At 34.9% G+C, this 19,723-nt stretch overlaps 1 protein-coding gene across 1 annotated transcript in view; it reads right to left on the bottom strand.

Moving 5' to 3' along the window:
* Positions 1–19,723, bottom strand: part of LOC137406400 (Na(+)/H(+) exchanger beta-like) — a 58,194-nt gene that overhangs the window by 1,095 nt on the left and 37,376 nt on the right. Inside the window, exons 15-23 of the mRNA XM_068092971.1 lie at positions 17,772–17,845; positions 14,183–14,314; positions 12,668–12,826; positions 9,849–9,955; positions 9,297–9,374; positions 7,266–7,426; positions 5,937–6,052; positions 5,406–5,583; positions 4,174–4,229 (exon numbers count right to left, since the gene is read on the bottom strand). Coding sequence (XP_067949072.1) covers positions 4,174–4,229; positions 5,406–5,583; positions 5,937–6,052; positions 7,266–7,426; positions 9,297–9,374; positions 9,849–9,955; positions 12,668–12,826; positions 14,183–14,314; positions 17,772–17,845 — 1,061 coding nt within the window. The remainder of the gene's footprint in view (positions 1–4,173; positions 4,230–5,405; positions 5,584–5,936; positions 6,053–7,265; positions 7,427–9,296; positions 9,375–9,848; positions 9,956–12,667; positions 12,827–14,182; positions 14,315–17,771; positions 17,846–19,723) is intronic.

Genomic DNA, 19,723 nt, shown 5'->3' with positions numbered 1-19,723 from the left:
TCCTGACGGCACTCTATGTTGAAATTATATTGATGTGACGAGGAGAGGAGTACATGCAACTTCCACAGCAGGTGAGTGACAGATAATAGGACAAACTAGATACTTACAGAGATGTAAATGTGAAACAGACACAATGAACCTCACTAGCGATAGACACATGAAAATATTAAGAAACACTAAGGAAGACCCGGTGAAATTTAATTCTCAGCGGCATAAGCCAGCTATCTCTAGGAGTTATGCTATCTCTAGGAGTGCTTCTCTCCACTGTAGCATCTATCTGAGCAACAACATTGAGTGATAAACTTAACTACTAATATACGATCACAACTTATGTAGTGTAGCATATGGAGAGGAACCATAGACAAATTGGAGTATTACAGTATGAAACACCATGTTATGATGGTAATGACATGATTAACATATGTTATGATGGTAATGACATGATTAACATATGTTATGTTGATGATGTTATGTTGGTCTGTTGAAGTTACCAACATGCAGAAAGATAGTGACGTTTCAAACCTCTTACCCTCCGGCGACGGATGTAGTACTGATGGAGAGAAACATGTAGTGTAATCATTGCATATCATTTGAAACGTAATCCATCTATTCTAGTACATGAAATAAATCGTGTCAATAAAACTATGAAAACCTCAACCGAGGTTCAATTTTCTTAGGAGTTAACAATAAAATGGCTCATGCAAATTTTTCAAGATAACTCAAATGCACTTGCAAAGAAATAAACCAAAAGTTTATTAAAACACATATTTGTATGTACAAATACTAGGCATATAGATTTTTTCAATTAAATTATAGCACATATACACACATATTTATGTTAACACATATACCTATATATACATACATGTATATATTATAGATATATATATATTATATATATAACTCTCAGTGTTTGGCATTTGTGTGTCCAGTTAGAATGATATAGTTTCAGCAATACAAAATCCACTTTGCACTGGATTTGAACTCGAAACCCTAAAGTCTGCAGGCAGACATCCTATCCATTACACCAAGCGGCTACATTGCTATACAATGGAATAATTCTGGTCATAGTCATTACATAGGTTAAAATACGCATGTTTAAAGCGCTTGCGAAAATACTATTGGTTACTACTAGCATCCACGGATAGCTCGAACACATGGTTAACTCAAAAGGATTTGTTTGGTCCGTTCCCACCTAATGACAAATTGCATTAGATAACTTGACCTCAACTTCGTTAACTCAAACAGTTTTTTGCCCAACGGCTACAGAGATGGTTGTTATTAGAGATAAACATCAACTTTTAGTAGTTCTTAGGCGTCATTATTACTGTCACCACCGGAAAAATGTTTTTGTTAACGACTTTTTTAAAAGTTTGCAAAAGGTCAAGTTTTACCAAACAAGCGCTTAGCAAAGAAAAGCAGGGTAACCTTCGCATAAACTTCAATAAAAGTTGGCAAAACTGATCTTGGTTAAAGCAGGTTAAAAGAAAAAGATGTCTTTTCTTCTGAGCATTTACCGCGATCAAGTTTTATCAGTTTTAATCTCAAAAGGTTCTGGCAGTCACATCACATAAAACAACAAACAAATCTCAAGTGATAGATAAATATCTATACTTTCTGATAAATCTTTTTAAACGTTACATTAGAAGCCTTTTAATTTGCAACAAGCCATCTATGCTTTGATTTATATATAGTTTGTATATGTACATGTATCTACTAATAAATACATGCACTTGTAACAGTGCTCTGATAACTCGAACGCTCTGATAACTCGAACACTTTCGTTCAGGCCCGTGAAGTTTGAGTTATCGAGTTTGCCTGTATATACATGTATACTGCAATATATAATGCAATACCTATTACAATATATATTGCAATATATATTGTAATCCCACGACCAAACGAGCGGGAGCGAAGTGTGAGTTTTTATGATTAATACATGTGCACACAACTTACGAAAATTATTCATCAACAATGAGACGAACCCTTGTCTCGAAATCTCATCAACAATCTTAACAACCATTTTGTAGAGTCATTAAAGTATAATAACGATACAAAACACATATAAGCCTATTTAAATATGTTACCAAGTCTTTGTAAATTGTCGACAGTCGCTTAAAACTTACCCATCTGATCAGATTATACACAAATAGACAGATTAATTTGGCCGAAAATCGTCACAAAACGCTTGAAAAGCTTGGTTTAATAAAAGTTAAGACCGGAAATTGAAACGCCGAGCGACAGAGAATAGAACCATTAAGCCGTGCGCATTTCACAAAAAAAACATGAACATTTCACCAGTCTATAGCATTGTCGAATTGCCGAAGGTTTCTGTAATTAACGTAGAAGTACAGAAATCGTTTCCTTTTTGCCGATTTCAAAGTAACTGACATTTTGGAAACTTTTGAGTACATACTTTGGTATTCTAAATGATGTCCAACGCAGTGTAAGTAAAGGAAATGACGATGATATTTTTTTCTAATGATTCTTATGAGATATTGTAAAAATCTCATAAGAATCGTTAGAAAAAAATATCATCGTCATTTCCTTTACTTACACTGCGTTGGACATCAGTTAGAATATTAAAGTGTGTACTCAAAAGTTTCCAAAATGTCAGTCATTTTGAAATCGGCAAAAAGGAAACGATTTCTGTACTTCTACGTTAATTACAGAAACCTTCGGCAATTCGACAATGCTATAAACTGGTGAAATGTGCACGTTATTTTTCGTGAAATGCGCACGACTTAATGGTTCTATTCTCTGTTGCTCGACGTTTCATTTGCCGGTCTTATATTCATTGCAATATATATTGCAATATATATTGCAATGAAGCACAAAACAATAAGATACCCTTAGAGCAGGGGTGTCAAACTCATTTTCACCGAGGGCCACATCAGCGTAATGGCTGTCCTCAAAGGGCCAGATGTAACTTATAATTGTAATGAAATGTAATCGAATAATATAAAATAACTTAAACTAGTCTTTGATATTAAATAACTCTGACTTTATTACTTAAAGTTGCAAACAGAACAGTTGCACAGCAAAACATGCAGAACACTTGTTTTTGAAAAAAATCAGAAAAGTTACACAATACCCATCAACATGGGCATACTTTCAGTAAAATCAAAAATTGTGAGCTACTAAGAACATGAATTTGTTGGCATACACACATTAAATCTGCAAACACTAAATAATTGCAACAACAGCAACACAAAATCAATATGTAAGCAGCAAAAAATTATTTGCTATTTGCTGAAACAAAGTTAGACTTGCACCAAAGAAATTACACAATATACAGTGTTTGACTAAAATTAGTAATTTATTACATACAATACAAAGTTATGAATATTATTTATACATGTACAGTTAGTCATGAACATGAAAATCACGAAACTATAAGTTCGAATTTTTCCTCGCGAGTATTATCTTCATAACATAGCAAACCTACATCCCAATATAACTCAAATAAACTGTCATAAACATGTTTCAAACAATAACATTATGTTCAGTAACTCTGTTCTTGACTTTTCAGACTTCAGGGGCCGCTCTAAGAATGAATATGATCCTATCGAGATTGAATGATAACTTTTGTCTGACTACGGTTGACAGCCTAAAAAGTGCATTTTTATTCGAGTGTAACGATGCAAATTGACAAAATTAAAAGTTAGTAAAAACTTTGAAACATTAAAAATAATGTTTCAATTTGATTTATGCAGTCTTTCACTGTCTTACCCCTTCTGAATCTGCATATTTACTTCTGGAGTTGAAAGAAATTGATCGAGAACGAGAAATTTTAAAGTGACGGCGATGATTTTCGGTTCAGTAGATGTCGAAATGGGCGTAGTAATTTAGTTATAACTTTTGCCAGAGAGATCATTGAGGTATATATGTACGTTTGTTTGATTGGCCAAAAATTTTACTTCTGACTAATCAAAATTATTCTTATGTAATGTAAAAATAACAACACAAGGAATAGACAAATTTCAGAGGCAAGATAACTCGCGTTGGTGTGCCTAGCAATGTTATAAATAAGGGAGAATGAGTCTCGGGCGAATGAGTAATTAAGCCCTCGCGGGCCACATAAAATGAGGTGGCGGGCCACATGTGGCCCGCGGGCCATGTGTTTGACACCTTTGCCTTAGAGAGTGATTAAATATTTTATGAAGGACTCACAGCAGTAGAGCCTAGTCTTCCAAGCATGCTTTTCCTCACTATCTGCCCACTGGGTCCTAAGAAATAGCAAGCGATGTAATAGAACACAGGCTATGCACACTCAGCAAGGTAACAGCTTCAACTGCCCACCAGGTCCTAAGGAAATATCAAACGATGTAATAGAACACAGGCTATACACACTCAGCAATGCAATGTAACACAGGCTATACACACTCCGCAACGCAATAGAACACAGGCTATGCACACTCAGCAATGAATAGAACACAGGCTATACACACTCAGCAATGCAATAGAACACAGGCTATACACACTCAGCAATGTAACAGCTTGCAACTCTATACAGGATGCCTTTCCTAATCATCTTGATATTCCACAGCAGGTGGCAAGCAATTTGGTAGAACATAGACTATACAAATAATAGAGTCATTCCGCGGCTTTCCAATGCTTCTGATCTAGACCAAATTAGATTTCGACTAGAAAATTTGAGATTTTTACACCTCAGACTTCGACAAAAAAAATTAGGCTATCAATCAAACTAAAAGAGGATTCTGTGCACCTAATTACATGTATACCTAATTACATGTACACCTTATTACATGTACACCTAATTACATGTACACCTTATTACATGTACACCTAATTACATGTACACCTAACTACATGTACACCTAATTACATGTACACCTTATTATATGTACACCTAATTACATGTACACCTAACTACATGTACACCTAATTTCATGTACACCTAACTACATGTACACCTAATTACATGTACACCTTAATATATGTACACCTAATTACATGTACACCTAACTACATGTACACCTAATTACATGTACACCTAACTACATGTACACCTAATTACATGTACACCTTATTATATGTACACCTAATTACATGTACACCTAACTACATGTACACCTAATTTCATGTACACCTAACTACATGTACACCTAATTACATGTACACCTTAATATATGTACACCTAATTACATGTACACCTAACTACATGTACACTTAATTATGTGTACACCTTATTACATGTACACCTAATTACATGTACACCTAATTTCATGTACAAATAACTTGAATTGTGTCTCAGTCAACAGCAATCTGCAACTATTTTATTAGCAAATGAATTGGACCATGTAATATTTATTTTAAAGCTCTCGCATGATGAAAATAAAAAGCCCTCAGTATACATTAAAAGATGGTGTAGCAGCGCCTACCTTCTGGAATTGTTGCCATAGCGGTGGAGGCGTTGTTAGGGAAGATGAGACTTTCATTTCCTACATTGCTCAGGCTTCGCTTGAATCTTTCTAACCTTTTGTTCTTCTCTTGTAGAAGGAACATAAGGTTTGACCTATCATCCATATCAACCTTACTCCTTATCTCTCTTGCATCCATCTATAACATTATATTATCTATTATCTATTGTATTACTAAGCCAGCAAGTCCAAAAGTATTTAAAGATAAATGAGTCATATGATGCTCACAAGAGAGCAGAGTTCACTCAACAGTCAGTCCAGCAGCTTAGCAAATTTCGGCAGCTGTACTTAATTAAGAAGCTGACACTAAAATAATTCATTCTTAACTACTCCTGATATCCCTCTTATGACTGCGCTCAAACAGTATGACTATATGTATAACACACAGTATGACTATATATAACACACAGTATGACTATATATAACACACAGTATGACTATATATAACACACAGTATGACTATCGATATACTTGATATCTCTATAAACATACAGATGATCCTGGTTTGGTGAGCAGCATTCGGAGTTGTTGCGCATCCTTCAGATCCTCAGATCCGATGTTTTTCTGCCGACTCAACTTTCTCTGCTGCACAGCGGTTAGCTCTTCATCTGTCAAACAAGTTTAGGATGACATGCAATAATAGACTACACTTTTGAAAGTGTTAGCCCCAAATGTATGTATTAGGTCTCAAGTGAATCATACAGACGTTGAAACCTCTAAAATACGCTACATAATACATGGTAAAGTACCAGCAGCAGACCAGTCTTGTAAGGTGATAAGCAAGGTATGAGAAGCACAACAAAGAAAATGCTATTGAATAATATTAAATTGCCTAACTCAGCTGTCATCCAAATACTTTTAGATTTTAACCACACATTGATTGTCGATTGATTGATTGTCTATTGATTGATTGTTGATTGACATCCAAACATATTACTATTTGCACAATTATTAGATGTTGTTTTCGCTATTATTAAATACTATTTAATTAATGATTAACAAACATGTCCAAAATAATGACATAATTTTTATTAATAGGGCTTGCGATCTCTGACATTAGTGAATTGAAGAGCCGACCAATGGCTGAGAGCCTTGCTGTACTGTCTCGACAACCCAGCTAGCATGAATAAAATATGTGTAGCGTAGAACATAACATGTCCAACATAACATATAATACGTCTAACGTTGAATAAAATATGTTTAGCATAGAATATAACATGTTTAACACAGAATTTAATATGTTTAAAGATGTTGTTGCGTCCAATTTTAGTAGATTTTAACAGAAAGAAAGTTTTCTATCATTGGAGATGTTGTTTGTTGTGTTAGGCGATCTCATTGTCAAAATATTTGAAGATCAAAATCGACAAAAATTATCGAGGTAAAAATGCTCCGAAAAAAGGATATGCCCCGACTTGCCCAAATGATGTATATAGTGAGACAGCCTGTCTATATCTCTTGTAGTCACATCAGCTATTGCGATAAAAGTCTAGTCCTACGAGGCTCTATCGGCATATATTTTATTTTGTATTTGTTTATGATTGCTAGAATATTAAATCTAGTTACATAAATATTATTACAAATGTCTCAAAAGCCTCCAATAAGGATAATTAAAAATTTGTCATACTAGTTTCCTCTAAATGCTGCATAGACATCTGAGTACCGACTACAATTCTGCCAGTCTACGGTAATTAAGCCGTCTAGTTAACTTATTTCATCGTGACCTTTGTATCAGCGAAGTTCTCAGTTGCTACCCACACCAGAAGCTAGTTACTAGAAGTATAAAAGCATAGAATATAATACATTTAATGTAGAGAGACCCACCCTCTAACATTTCTGGAGTTATGTAGGCTATATCGTCAACATGTTCAGGTTCCTCGATGTTACCATATCTAGTGAGCTGGCTAAGCAAAGATGGCCTGGCAGCTCTCCGACCATCTCCAACGAGCCCAGTTGATGCACTCATTCTCTCAACCATTGCTCCCCTAGAAACATGAAGTGATTTATCGTGATAAATGTGGGGGGGGGGGTAAAGATGCCACAACTAAAATGTCAACTGCATTGGGCTGAAAATTAGTTGCCAGGAATCGCCCCTTCTCAATGTCACATTCTCAGTTTTTAGGCAAAATTAATACAAGCATAGAATGTGAAGCAATTGAATTAGTGAACTGACCATGTTAAAGCAAGTTGTGTAAAGTTAGTGACTGTTAATATGTGTTGATCAAACTGAGCAGCTAATAGAGTGCAATATCCGAGCTTGAGCAACCAATAGGGCGCAAAACAATAACTTGAGCAGCCAATAGAGAGCAATATACTAACTTGAGCAGCCAATAGAGTGCAATATACTAACTTGAGCAGCCAATAAGGTGCAATACACTAACTTGAGCAGCCAATAGAGTGCAATATACTAACTTGAGCAGCCAATAGGGTGCAATATACTAACCTGAGCAGTCAATAGGGTACAATATACTAACCTGAGCAGCCAATAGTATACAATACACTAACTTGAGCAGCCAATAGAGTGAAATATACTAACTTGAGCAGCCAATAAGGTACAACATACTAACTAGAGCAGCCAATAAGGTGTGATACACTAACTTGAGCAGCCAATAGGGTGCAATATACTAACCTGAGCAGTCAATAGGGTACAATATACTAACCTGAGCAGCCAATAGTATACAATACACTAACTTGAGCAGCCAATAGAGTGAAATATACTAACTTGAGCAGCCAATAAGGTACAACATACTAACTAAAGCAGCCAATAAGGTGCGATACACTAACTTGAGCAGCCAATAGGGTGCAATATACTAACCTGAGCAGTCAATAGGGTACAATATACTAACCTGAGCAGCCAATAGTATACAATATACTAACTTGAGCAGCCAATAGAGTGCAATATACTGACTTGAGCAACCAATAAGGTACAATATACTAACTAGAGCAGCCAATAAGGTGCGATACACTAACTTGAGCAGCCAATAGAGAGCAATATACTAACTTGAGCAGCCAATAGAGTGCAATATACTAACTTGAGCAGCCAATAAGGAGCAATATACTAACTTGAGCAGCCAATAAAGTGCAATATACTAACTTGAGCAGCCAATAGGGTACAATATACTAGCCTGAGCAGCCAATAGTATACAATACACTAACTTGAGCAGCCGATAGAGTGCAATATACTAACTTGAGCAGCCAATAGGTTACAATATACTAACTAGGGCAGTCAACGGAGTGCAATACACCTGAGAATCTAATGAGCTGCTATGCCTCAAATATTTGATTTCATCAAGGAAAGTGGCCTGTCACTCATTTATAGAATACAGAACGCTGGTAAGCCCAGCATCCATTCAGTGAATAATACAATAGAGTCTACAGAGTGCCATTATAAATGTATAATTTCATGATCATGATTTCCTGCTCCTTGTTTTATGGCAATCACTTCATGGATTTTATGTAAGTAACTCAATATCTATAGTACTATCCATTAGTTTCCTATCAATAATCTCATAGTCTCAGGGTGTCATCTACGGTAGCAAGCTTCATCTATATGGCTTCACATTAGTCGTGTCACGTGATACCTATAATCATGTCACACGATATCTATATTTGTGTCACATGATATCTATACTTGTGTCACATGATATTTATAATCATGCCACATGATATCTACAATCGTGTCACGTGATATCTATAATCGTGTCACATGATATCTATAAACGTGTTGCGTGATATCTATACTTGTGTCACATGCTATTTATAATCATATCACAAGATATAGAGAACCTAGATATCTATGAAACCATATGTTAAGCTGCTCTGATAACTTAAACATGGAGACAAATTCCGACTTACTCATCTTCCAGATTTCCAGCTGCACCACCTTCAAAATTCTCGGCAGCTTCAGTGCCTCTCAGCGTTGCAAAGTGCTGCCTGAAACGCAACACATACATCAACATCAAGGAATGTGCATATATGACAACATTTATGACAGAAGGCTGCCTTGCCATAAAAAATATTAAACATTATTGCGCAAATAAATTGCTACATATTCAATAATATTCAGACAAAATTGTATAAATACTCAAAATCTAATAAAATTGCTTTTGATTAAATGGCTATTGGCTTATATACCCAAGGGTAGATAAACTCTTTCTACTTCGTCATTTAATACACTAACTAGTCTTCAACTTGCTTGTTGTCAATATAAAATACCCTTTGAGTCCATTAGAAAATAAGAATAGCATAAAATCTATAAAAATTCAAGAGTGTACGCATACATTTTCAATACGCATACATTTTCAATACAAATAAGTTATCTGTTTCAAACTATGGCTACTGACATGCATCATATAACTAGCTGAGCCTGTAAAAAGCTGATTTTACCAAAATGATGTTCTTTCTTACTTGAGTGCTATTTTCTCATAGAGTTTCATAATCTTCTCATCCTTTCTCATGGGATTCCTTTGTAGTATGTGCTTTATGTATTTGTCATCCAGATGAATGAACCAGTCCTACAACAATTGCACTTAATGTTTTGATAAATATTTAGATGCAGAGACCAATTGTACCATGCAATAAATTCCCTGAAGCTGTAAACACTAGCAGATAGGAACATAACAAACATGGAATCTACACAACAGGAATAAGTTTTGAGAAAACTAGATTTATCAAATAGTTACTCAATACATGAAACATCTGTTGAAACTGACGTAATGAGATTTCGTGGAAAAAATTACACTACAAAAATTACAATTACAAAAAAATAATAGTAAAATGGATATTAGCAAATAACCTACAGTCGAGTTAGGAACTGCATTTATCGCTACTACTATGGGATGTATTCTCAGGAATACTTGTATGTATAAGTATACTGAAGTGAGTGTACAATGAAACGGTAAAATTATCCTACTTATATATTCAGAAGAGTTAACAACAAACTGACTTTAATAGCCTTTAGGAAACCGTAGCTACACGAAATTTTAAAATCCCTAATGCAATATATAATGATAATATAATACATAATGCACTATTACGTGTATAGTAATGTTTGAGTAGTCCATTGTAGGAAACTATCACTATGTACCTTACCTTCACAGTGTACAGATACTCGTAGACTGCAAATTACATTAGATTTTTGCAGTTAACTGCAATGACTCAAAAAGTGATCCTCCATTTTGAGCATAGGCCTATTAATTAGACTTTAGTATAGTAATATAATAGTACAGTTAATTAGTTATAGTAATAGTTATAGTAATAGTTAATTAACTATAGAATAGTTAATAGGTCTATGCTTTTAACAATCAATAGATGACAAGTTGTAGGTATTTACTGTGAGCTTATCAACCAAATTAAACACTGCAACACTGTGTGCTAGTTGCATAGACAACAATAATGAAATTCAGATTCTGGTGGTCATTTGCTTACACAATTTGTGCTTAACAGATTTCATGTTGGAGCTTGTTAAATTCACTGGCTGTTTGTATGACTGACTTATATACCTCAGGTTATTACTAACTTTTAATTAGCTGTATTGTATAACTGACTTATATACCTCAGGTTATGATTAACTTTCAACTAGCTGAACTGTATAACTGACTTATATACCTCAGGTTATGATTAACTTTCAACTAGCTGTATTGTATAACTGACTTATATACCTCAGGCTATGACTAACTTTCAACTAGCTGTATTGTCTAACTGACTTATATACCTACCTCAGATTATGACTAACTTTCAACTAGCTGCATTGTATAACTGACTTATATATCTCAGGTTATGATTAACTTTCAACTAGCTGTATTGTATAACTGACTTATATACTTCAGGTTATGATTAACTTTCAACTAGCTGTATTGTATAACTGACTTATATACCTCAGGTTATTACTAACTTTCAACTAGCTGTATTGTATAGCTGACTTATATACTTCAGGTTATGATTGACTTTCAACTAGCTGTATTGTCTAACTGACTTATATACCTACCTCAGATTATGACTAACTTTCAACTAGCTGCATTGTATAACTGACTTATATATCTCAGGTTATGATTAACTTTCAACTAGCTGTATTGTATAACTGACTTATATACTTCAGGTTATGATTAACTTTCAACTAGCTGTATTGTATAACTGACTTATATACCTCAGGTTATTACTAACTTTCAACTAGCTGTATTGTATAGCTGACTTATATACTTCAGGTTATGATTGACTTTCAACTAGCTGTATTGTATAACTGACTTATATACCTCAGGTTATGACTAACTTTCAACTAGCTGTATTGTATAACTGACTTACATACCTCAGGTTATGACTAACTTTCAACTAGCTGTATTGTATAACTGACTTATATACCTCAGGTTATGGCTAACTTTCAACTAGCTGTATTGTATAACTGACTTATATACCTCAGGTTATTACTAACTTTCAACTAGCTGTATTGTATAACTGACTTATATACCTCAGGTTATGACTAACTTTCAACTAGCTGTATTGTATAACTGACTTATATACCTCAGGTTATTACTAACTTTCAACTAGCTGTATTGTATAACTGACTTATATACCTCAGGTTATGACTAACTTTCAACTAGCTGTATTGTATAACTGACTTATATACCTCAGGTTATGACTAACTTTCAACTAGCTGTATTGTATAACTGACTTATATACCTCAGGTTATGACTAACTTTCAACTAGCTGTATTGTATAACTGACTTATATACCTCAGGTTATGGCTAACTTTCAACTAGCTGTATTGTATAACTGACTTATATACCTCAGGTTATGACTAACTTTCAACTAGCTGTATTGTATAACTGACTTATATACCTCAGGTTATGACTAACTTTCAACTAGCTGTATTGTATAACTGACTTATATATCTCAGGTTATGACTAACTTTCAACTAGCTGTATTGTATAACTGACTTATATACCTCAGGTTATGATTAACTTTCAACTAGCTGTATTGTATAACTGACTTATATACTTCAGGTTATGACTAACTTTCAACTAGCTGTATTGTATAACTGACTTATATACCTCAGGTTATGATTAACTTTCAACTAACTGTATTGTATAACTGACTTATATACCTCAGGTTATGACTAAATTTCAACTAGCTGTATTGTATAACTGATTTATATACCTCATGTTATGATTAATTTTCAACTAGCTGCATTGTATAACCGACTTGCATACCTCAGGCTATGACTAACTTACATAGAAAAAGAAACGACCATGGTTCCCAATGATCTCTTCAATGCCTGCCATAACATGATCAGTAATGTTGGCATTAAGCTCATCGAACAGCATGAGCTGCTCTTGTTTTTCCTTAGTCCTGATATCCAGAAGGGTTACGAGAGGTTTGATGGTGCCACCCTGCAATATCACAAAAGAACCTGTGCTATAATAACAATGAGGATAGCTATTGCGCTTACCTCCGTGTTCATTTTAGATATTCTAGCCTAAAATGGGTCACAATCATTTAAAAAAAAGAATATCTATATAGAGTTGGCTCGTGCTCGGCTAATGTACAGTATATAGTGTGAGTATAATGCAATTAATTGTTTGTTTGCAGTTCTACTTTAGACTTCTCAGGTTTCTACGATACCTAACACTTTATAAAATTCTTTAGAAATTAGCCAGTTAGACCGATTCACCTACGCGTCCTCTGCAGTAGTACACGATGTTGCACGACGCACACAATGTCGCATGAAAAACATAGGATTCATAAAATGAACAGCATTCCAAATGAAATTTTTTGCTGACTGAGATCAAAAAAATTATTACAAATGAAACGTCTTGAATATATGTATGGTTACAGTGCACATTCAGCTATAAAGTCCCAGAGACATGATAAAACATGAAAGGTAGTACAACTAGTAAAACGGACAATCATGTGATTTTTGTGTCTAAGATCTTATGAATGCGATCTACAAGAATGACCATGAATGACCATCATAAGCTGCTGAAGTATTGAAGTGAACAGCCAATCAAACAAAGACTTAGCTAATCTATAAAAGTTGTCCTTTGATCGTAGACCCTAATCAGCATAATATCAACCTCTTAAAATGTTGGTCTATTTTGACAGATAGTATTGTTATGAAAGCGAACACACCTCGTTAACCAAACACCACACTCATCAGCCATACTTATTTGTAGTTGAATGCTTATGACTAAATTTACTTAATAAATAAACAAAAACAGTTTAAGCAAATGCCATTGAACTTTAATTTGCTGCCATGTTCATATCTTCTCATGTATATACAGTGAAAGCTATGTCAGGGAAACAAACTTCGCTAATCAAATACAACACTAACCAAGGACTCATAAGAAACCAACCGAGTCATTAATGTGCTGCTTACCATATCAGTAATTATCAGTACTAAAGCAAGCAAAGCAGCTGAGGGAAAACAACTCCTGTTAGAATAAGTAACACATTTATTAATTGCAGGGAAAATAGCTTCAAACCACTAGCTTGTAGGGTCTGATATAAAAAGTTCCAACTGGAAAAAATATATATATAAGGAGGTACTCTGGCATAGGACCCCTGCTAATCAATACAATGCTAATCACAAAATCTTCAACAAGTTCTTAAAAGTTGAACACGGTTTACTAGAGATTATAAAGTTGGCAGGAGCTTTTTAATTTTCAGAAATTTTAATGGGGGCAACAACATCGGAAATGACGGATCATTACAATAGTGAGTTAATATGTTAACCTGATGCGACTTACTTGGATAAACACTGTGAATATGATGACAACAAGGATGGTAGTCATGAACATAAATTGAGTCTGTTGCTCCAGTTTTCCTTCGAGGAGGGATACAAGTGAGAAGGCCACAGCTCCTCTAAGTCCACCATATGCCTGAATACATTATGACAATGACAAACACGTATATTCTCCAAGTGAATGCTCGACTTTGCACGGGTAAAAAAGAAAGTTTTTGCATAAAAAACTTACTTTTAATTAGCTAGGTTTCTTTACCCAATGAATTAGAGTAACGTAAGTGTTTATTTATGCTCTTAAATAAGAGCATTATTATAATTAAGCCATCATTAAGAAAAAAGATTGCGTCATGCTCTGAAGATGCTAGATGAAGCGTGCGTATTTTAACCAATAGGCATTAAAGATTAGCAGGTGTGATAAGTATGATGTGCAAATCCGTTGTATAGCAAGGTGACCACATGGCCTAATAGTTTAGTACAACTGTCTGCAGAACTGTAGGAAAATATAAGTTGTAGATATAGAGACATGTAAATATAGAGATATGGAAATAAATTTTTTTGACGCAAATAAAAAATATATTCATATGTAGATATATACATGTGTGCATATATACATATGTGTATATATACATATGTGTATATATACATATGTGTATATATACACATACCATAAAACCTCTATTTAAACGCAACCTCTATTTGAATGCCATCTTTAATTGAACGTCACCTCTGTTCGCGCGCCACTATAGAAGGGTTGAAAAATAGAGTGCCACCCTTTAATTGAACACCACCTCTATTTGAGCGCTACTTTTACTTTGAGATTCTTGATCTTTATGAACCCATAACCCGGACCTATGACCCGGTTACTTCAATAACAATTCATTCGTTCGTTGTTTTTGTTCGTATCAAAGTTCGTTTTCCAGCTTCAATGCTTTATGGTTTTTCGTTAAACCTTTAAAAGCCACACCATAGAAATAATTAATAACTACCGTAAAACCTCTAACTGAATGCCACCTCTAATTGAACGCCACCTCTATTTGAACGGCACCTCTATTTGTCTGCCAGCTCTATTTGTCCACCACCTCTATTTTTCTGCCACTATGAAAGGTGAGTTGAAAAATAAAGTTCCACCCTCTATTTGAATGCCAACTTCATTTGACTGCCAATTTGACAATCTTTGATCTTTATGAACTCATAATATCAAGTGATTAGCAGAAGTGTCCAAAAAATCGTAGTAATAACGAATCGTTTACATTAATAACAATCAATTCTCTCGTCTTCCAACTCCAAAGTCTTTCGCTTTTTCGCTAAAACTTTAAAAGTGGCACTACAATCATTAATGAAGGTCTCAGGCTAATAGTAGTTCCTTGTTTAAAACGGTCTTGATTTTTCAAAGTATATGAAAAACGGTTTACATTTACGGTAGTAGATGCCCGACTAGTTCCCCACCAAAAGTTACGTTACGCGAGGATAACTGTTACATGTTGCATTTGTGCTGAATGCAACATGTGAAGTTTTGCTCTGCCAAAAAACTGTTTAGATGCTAATACCGACTAGTTCAGCAGTGCGAATGACAAGTTGAGGCCAGGAAACTTTGTGGAAGGCATTGGACAACCAGAAGATGTTGGTTCCGTCAAAAGCAACAACCAGAACACAATTATCCGAGTAAACGGAGAAAATATTTTTGTTTTAAAAGAGTTAATTTTGTTTCTGGATGTAATATAAGTATGGTTCATTTATGTCACTTGTTCTTGATTACATATTTGTAGCATTTGATAGATTATAATTATATAACTTATAAATTTGCAGATTTATAGCATATTGTTTGACACCAACATTGCGGTACTCTGATCTTACAATTGGTCGACGCTCGTAACGCCTCTTCTATTGCACATAAAAGCTAGTTTTGGCTGCAAACTGTATCAAACATCTCAATGAGTGCACTGAGCTGTAACGCAACATTGGTAAATATAAATATAAAATAAAAATATGTCTTTAAATTCAGAATGAAACAAAAGTTGAAAGCTCCAACAAATTGCAAAGCTGGATACACACTATATAATATCACTGCAGATTAAGGGCAAGCAATAGATATCAACTGGTAGAGATATTTCTCGGTTTCTCAATCCGTATTTATTAAAAGATCTTTGACAAGTTGGAGGTGAGTTAGTAGTAGATTTATTGCATCTAAAAGGTTTAATATCGCTCTACCAAAATAAAGAGAGCAAAATATAGGCGACATTCGCTTCGCCTGTAAAAGGGGCTAAATTTATTTTGCCAAATGTCTGACAAGCCATTTAAAAATACAACGCCAGCCTTTATTTGAACGCCACCTCCAACTGGCCACCACTAGAGAGAAAGGGTTGAAGAATGGAGCGCAATGGCGTTCGATTAGAGGTTTTACGGTATGTGTATATAATTATCTATAACTGTATGATTATATATAACGACCATATAATTATAAATATGTATATAACTAATTGTAATGAAATAAATAAATAAATGCATGTAAAAATTTATTTATTAAAACTAAAATCAATAATAACAATTTTCATGCTCTTTATTTGAAGAATGAAAACAAGCGAATAGAAGTGGAGACATGATACAGGAAACAGACGATGTGAAGGTATAGGTAGTAATAGAGATACAGAACTAGTCTAATTTACAACACATGAAATAACAACATAGATTATTTAGCATTTTTTTAACATTTTTGTTTTTGGCTTTTCATTTTCACTTTCATTCATTTTGTTCTCTGTGTTAATTACTACAAAACCTTTTAGAGAGAAACCTTTTAAACCTTCTTCAAAAACATTTTTAAAGAGTTTATACGATGAAGTTTGCTTATCTCACTCTATAATTTCTTGCCTTAATTCTAAAAAAAACATTGCCTTCTTCTCTTTCTTCTACTAGTGCCACTCACTTTCAGAATTCAAAAATTTAAAAATAAAAACGAAAGTATGAAAGTAGTGTTTAATAGTATTTGAACACAAAATGAGGCTCCGTCTACATATTTGCTGATTTACAAAATTGAAATGTTTCGAAAAACTTCGGTGCCGTATGTTTAAAGTTAGTTTGAGTGTAAAATTAAATAATAGGGTTCTAAAGCATACGATAGAAAGCATAGAGCATACGATAGAAAGCATAGAGCATACGATAGAAAGCATAGAGCGTACGATAGAAAGCATAGAGCGTACGATAGAAAGCATAGAGCATACGATAGAAAGCATAGAGCATACGATAGAAAGCATAGAGCATACGATAGAAAGCATAGAGCGTACGATAGAAAGCATAGAGCATACGATAGAAAGCATAGAGCATACGATAGAAAGCATAGAGCATACGATAGAAAGCATAGAGCATACGATAGAAAGCATAGAGCATACAATATAAAATTTTTAGGAGCTCTTAAATCAAAGGGTCAACTGTAGTAGCGATACGGCATGCTGCTTCGAGCAACAAACAAAATAATATTTAAATATATTTAAAACTCAAATGGCAAATAAGATGAACATGTTAGCAATTATTAATTAATTATCAGCGACAAAAGTGACAATAATAATAATAAAATGGCACACTGACATCCTACCACTCACCATGATAAATTGCTCTCTTTTACTGATCTGTCTCACCCTTGATCTATTCATAATAGCACTCAGTCCATAGGTAACTAAAATGAGTGAGAGAATTTCCATAATATATAAAACAGTGAAATTGAAAAACAGGTAAAAAATAATCCTGGTTTAAGAAAGAACATTCGCTGTCTAGACAATAGAAGCCTATGAAGCAATAGATTCACAGGCTAAACACAAACTAAAATACATATCCAATGATTATGTTATACTTATAGCCCTCTGATCTTGTAATCTCCCTTGAAACCATCACACTAGAGATATAATATAGGTGGTAATAAAGTCCTGCATCAAAGATTGTTTTGCACTAGATTTGAACTCATGACATTAAGCCTGCGACACCGACACTTGACAAACTGCAGTAATCCAGCCGTCTGGCCGGTTTGCAGAACAATCCTTACCATAATAAGTGTTGTGTTCTGTGACGTTAAACACTTTCATATGAGGGAAGAGTTATAACAGCAACCTAGCTACAGCTTATTTAAGCCTGGTTCCCATATTGGCTTCGAGACCCCTGGGTAATATTGTGCAGCAAAACACTTGCGGCGCTAGGCTCAGCAGCTTATGTTCACATAAAGCTGCATAGCTAATAATCGAATAGGAGAATGTTCGCTCACTGTGAAGTTTTTGAAATGCTGACCTCCACCTGTCCAGTGCATTTCTGGAAGGTTTTGCCTGCGGCTCTTCTCGACTGTTGAAAAGCGCTGAACTCTTGCGCTGACCACCGGCAGTACTCGGCGCATAGGTTCACATTACACCGCTAATAGCCTTGCGGTGCTGTCGCCGGGGCTGGCGGTGTATATGGGAACCAGGCTTTAAGGTGAAAAATCAGGCCACTTCAAGCAACGCTCAATTGTCAATCTTATAACTTTTATTTACCATAATCCATATAAAAACACTTGCGGCGCTAGGCTCAGCAGCTTATGTTCACATAAAGCTGCATAGCTAATAATCGAATAGGAGAATGTTCGCTCACTATGAAGTTTTTTGAAATGCTGACCTCCACCTGTCCAGTGCATTTCTGGAAGGTTTTGCCTGCGGCTCTTCTCGACTGTTGAAAAGCGCTGAACTCTTGCGCTGACCACCGGCAGTACTCGGCGCATAGGTTCACATTACACCGCTAATAGCCTTGCGGTGCTGTCGCCGGGGCTGGCGGTGTATATGGGAACCAGGCTTTAAGGTGAAAAATCAGGCCACTTCAAGCAACGCTCAATTGTCAATCTTATAACTTTTATTTACCATAATCCATATGAATGCACCACAAATCTATCTGATTAGATACTCTAAAATACTCTTCCGCACGCATGAAGGACAATCGTCTACTGATCGTCCTCAATCAACACATTCATAGATTTTTGCTGTGAGAGCAGTGAGAGCGGTGTAGCAATTAGCATTGAAAATGAAAGAGTTGTGCTAGTTAAGTATAAACTGTTAAATACATAAAGATAAAACAACTTTAATTAATAGAAACAAATGATATTTCAAGTTGCAAATTATTTTCAAAATGATGTAGACTTGATAATAAATTTAGGAGAAAACACGGAGTGATAAAAATAAAGTTCCTCACTTCCGTACTTTTGAGGTGATGCTACAGTTTATAGAATACATGTACTGTGACTTATCTATGACTAATACAAATGCAGTAAGTCACAAAGTAAGTCACAAATACAAGCATAAGTAAAAGCCCAAACATGCCGGATTAGTGAGCGCCAATTTAAGTAGAAAGACATGAAAAAAAGCCATTTTGTGCCACAAGTTATCAAGCTCACTTCTTACATATTCGTCTAAAAAAGAAAACAAACGGTGAAATAGAAGCGATGAAACTTTTATAGTAGACTACTGAATACCCAGCGTTGCTCGGGTAAAAAAATGTTTTTGCACAGACCACTTTTGAATGCATACAACACTTGGTATTT

This window comes from Watersipora subatra, chromosome 10 (genome assembly GCF_963576615.1).
Source record: "Watersipora subatra chromosome 10, tzWatSuba1.1, whole genome shotgun sequence".
Taxonomy (NCBI): Eukaryota; Metazoa; Bryozoa; class Gymnolaemata; order Cheilostomatida; family Watersiporidae; genus Watersipora; species Watersipora subatra.
This window is presented reverse-complemented; position numbering and strand designations above follow the sequence as displayed.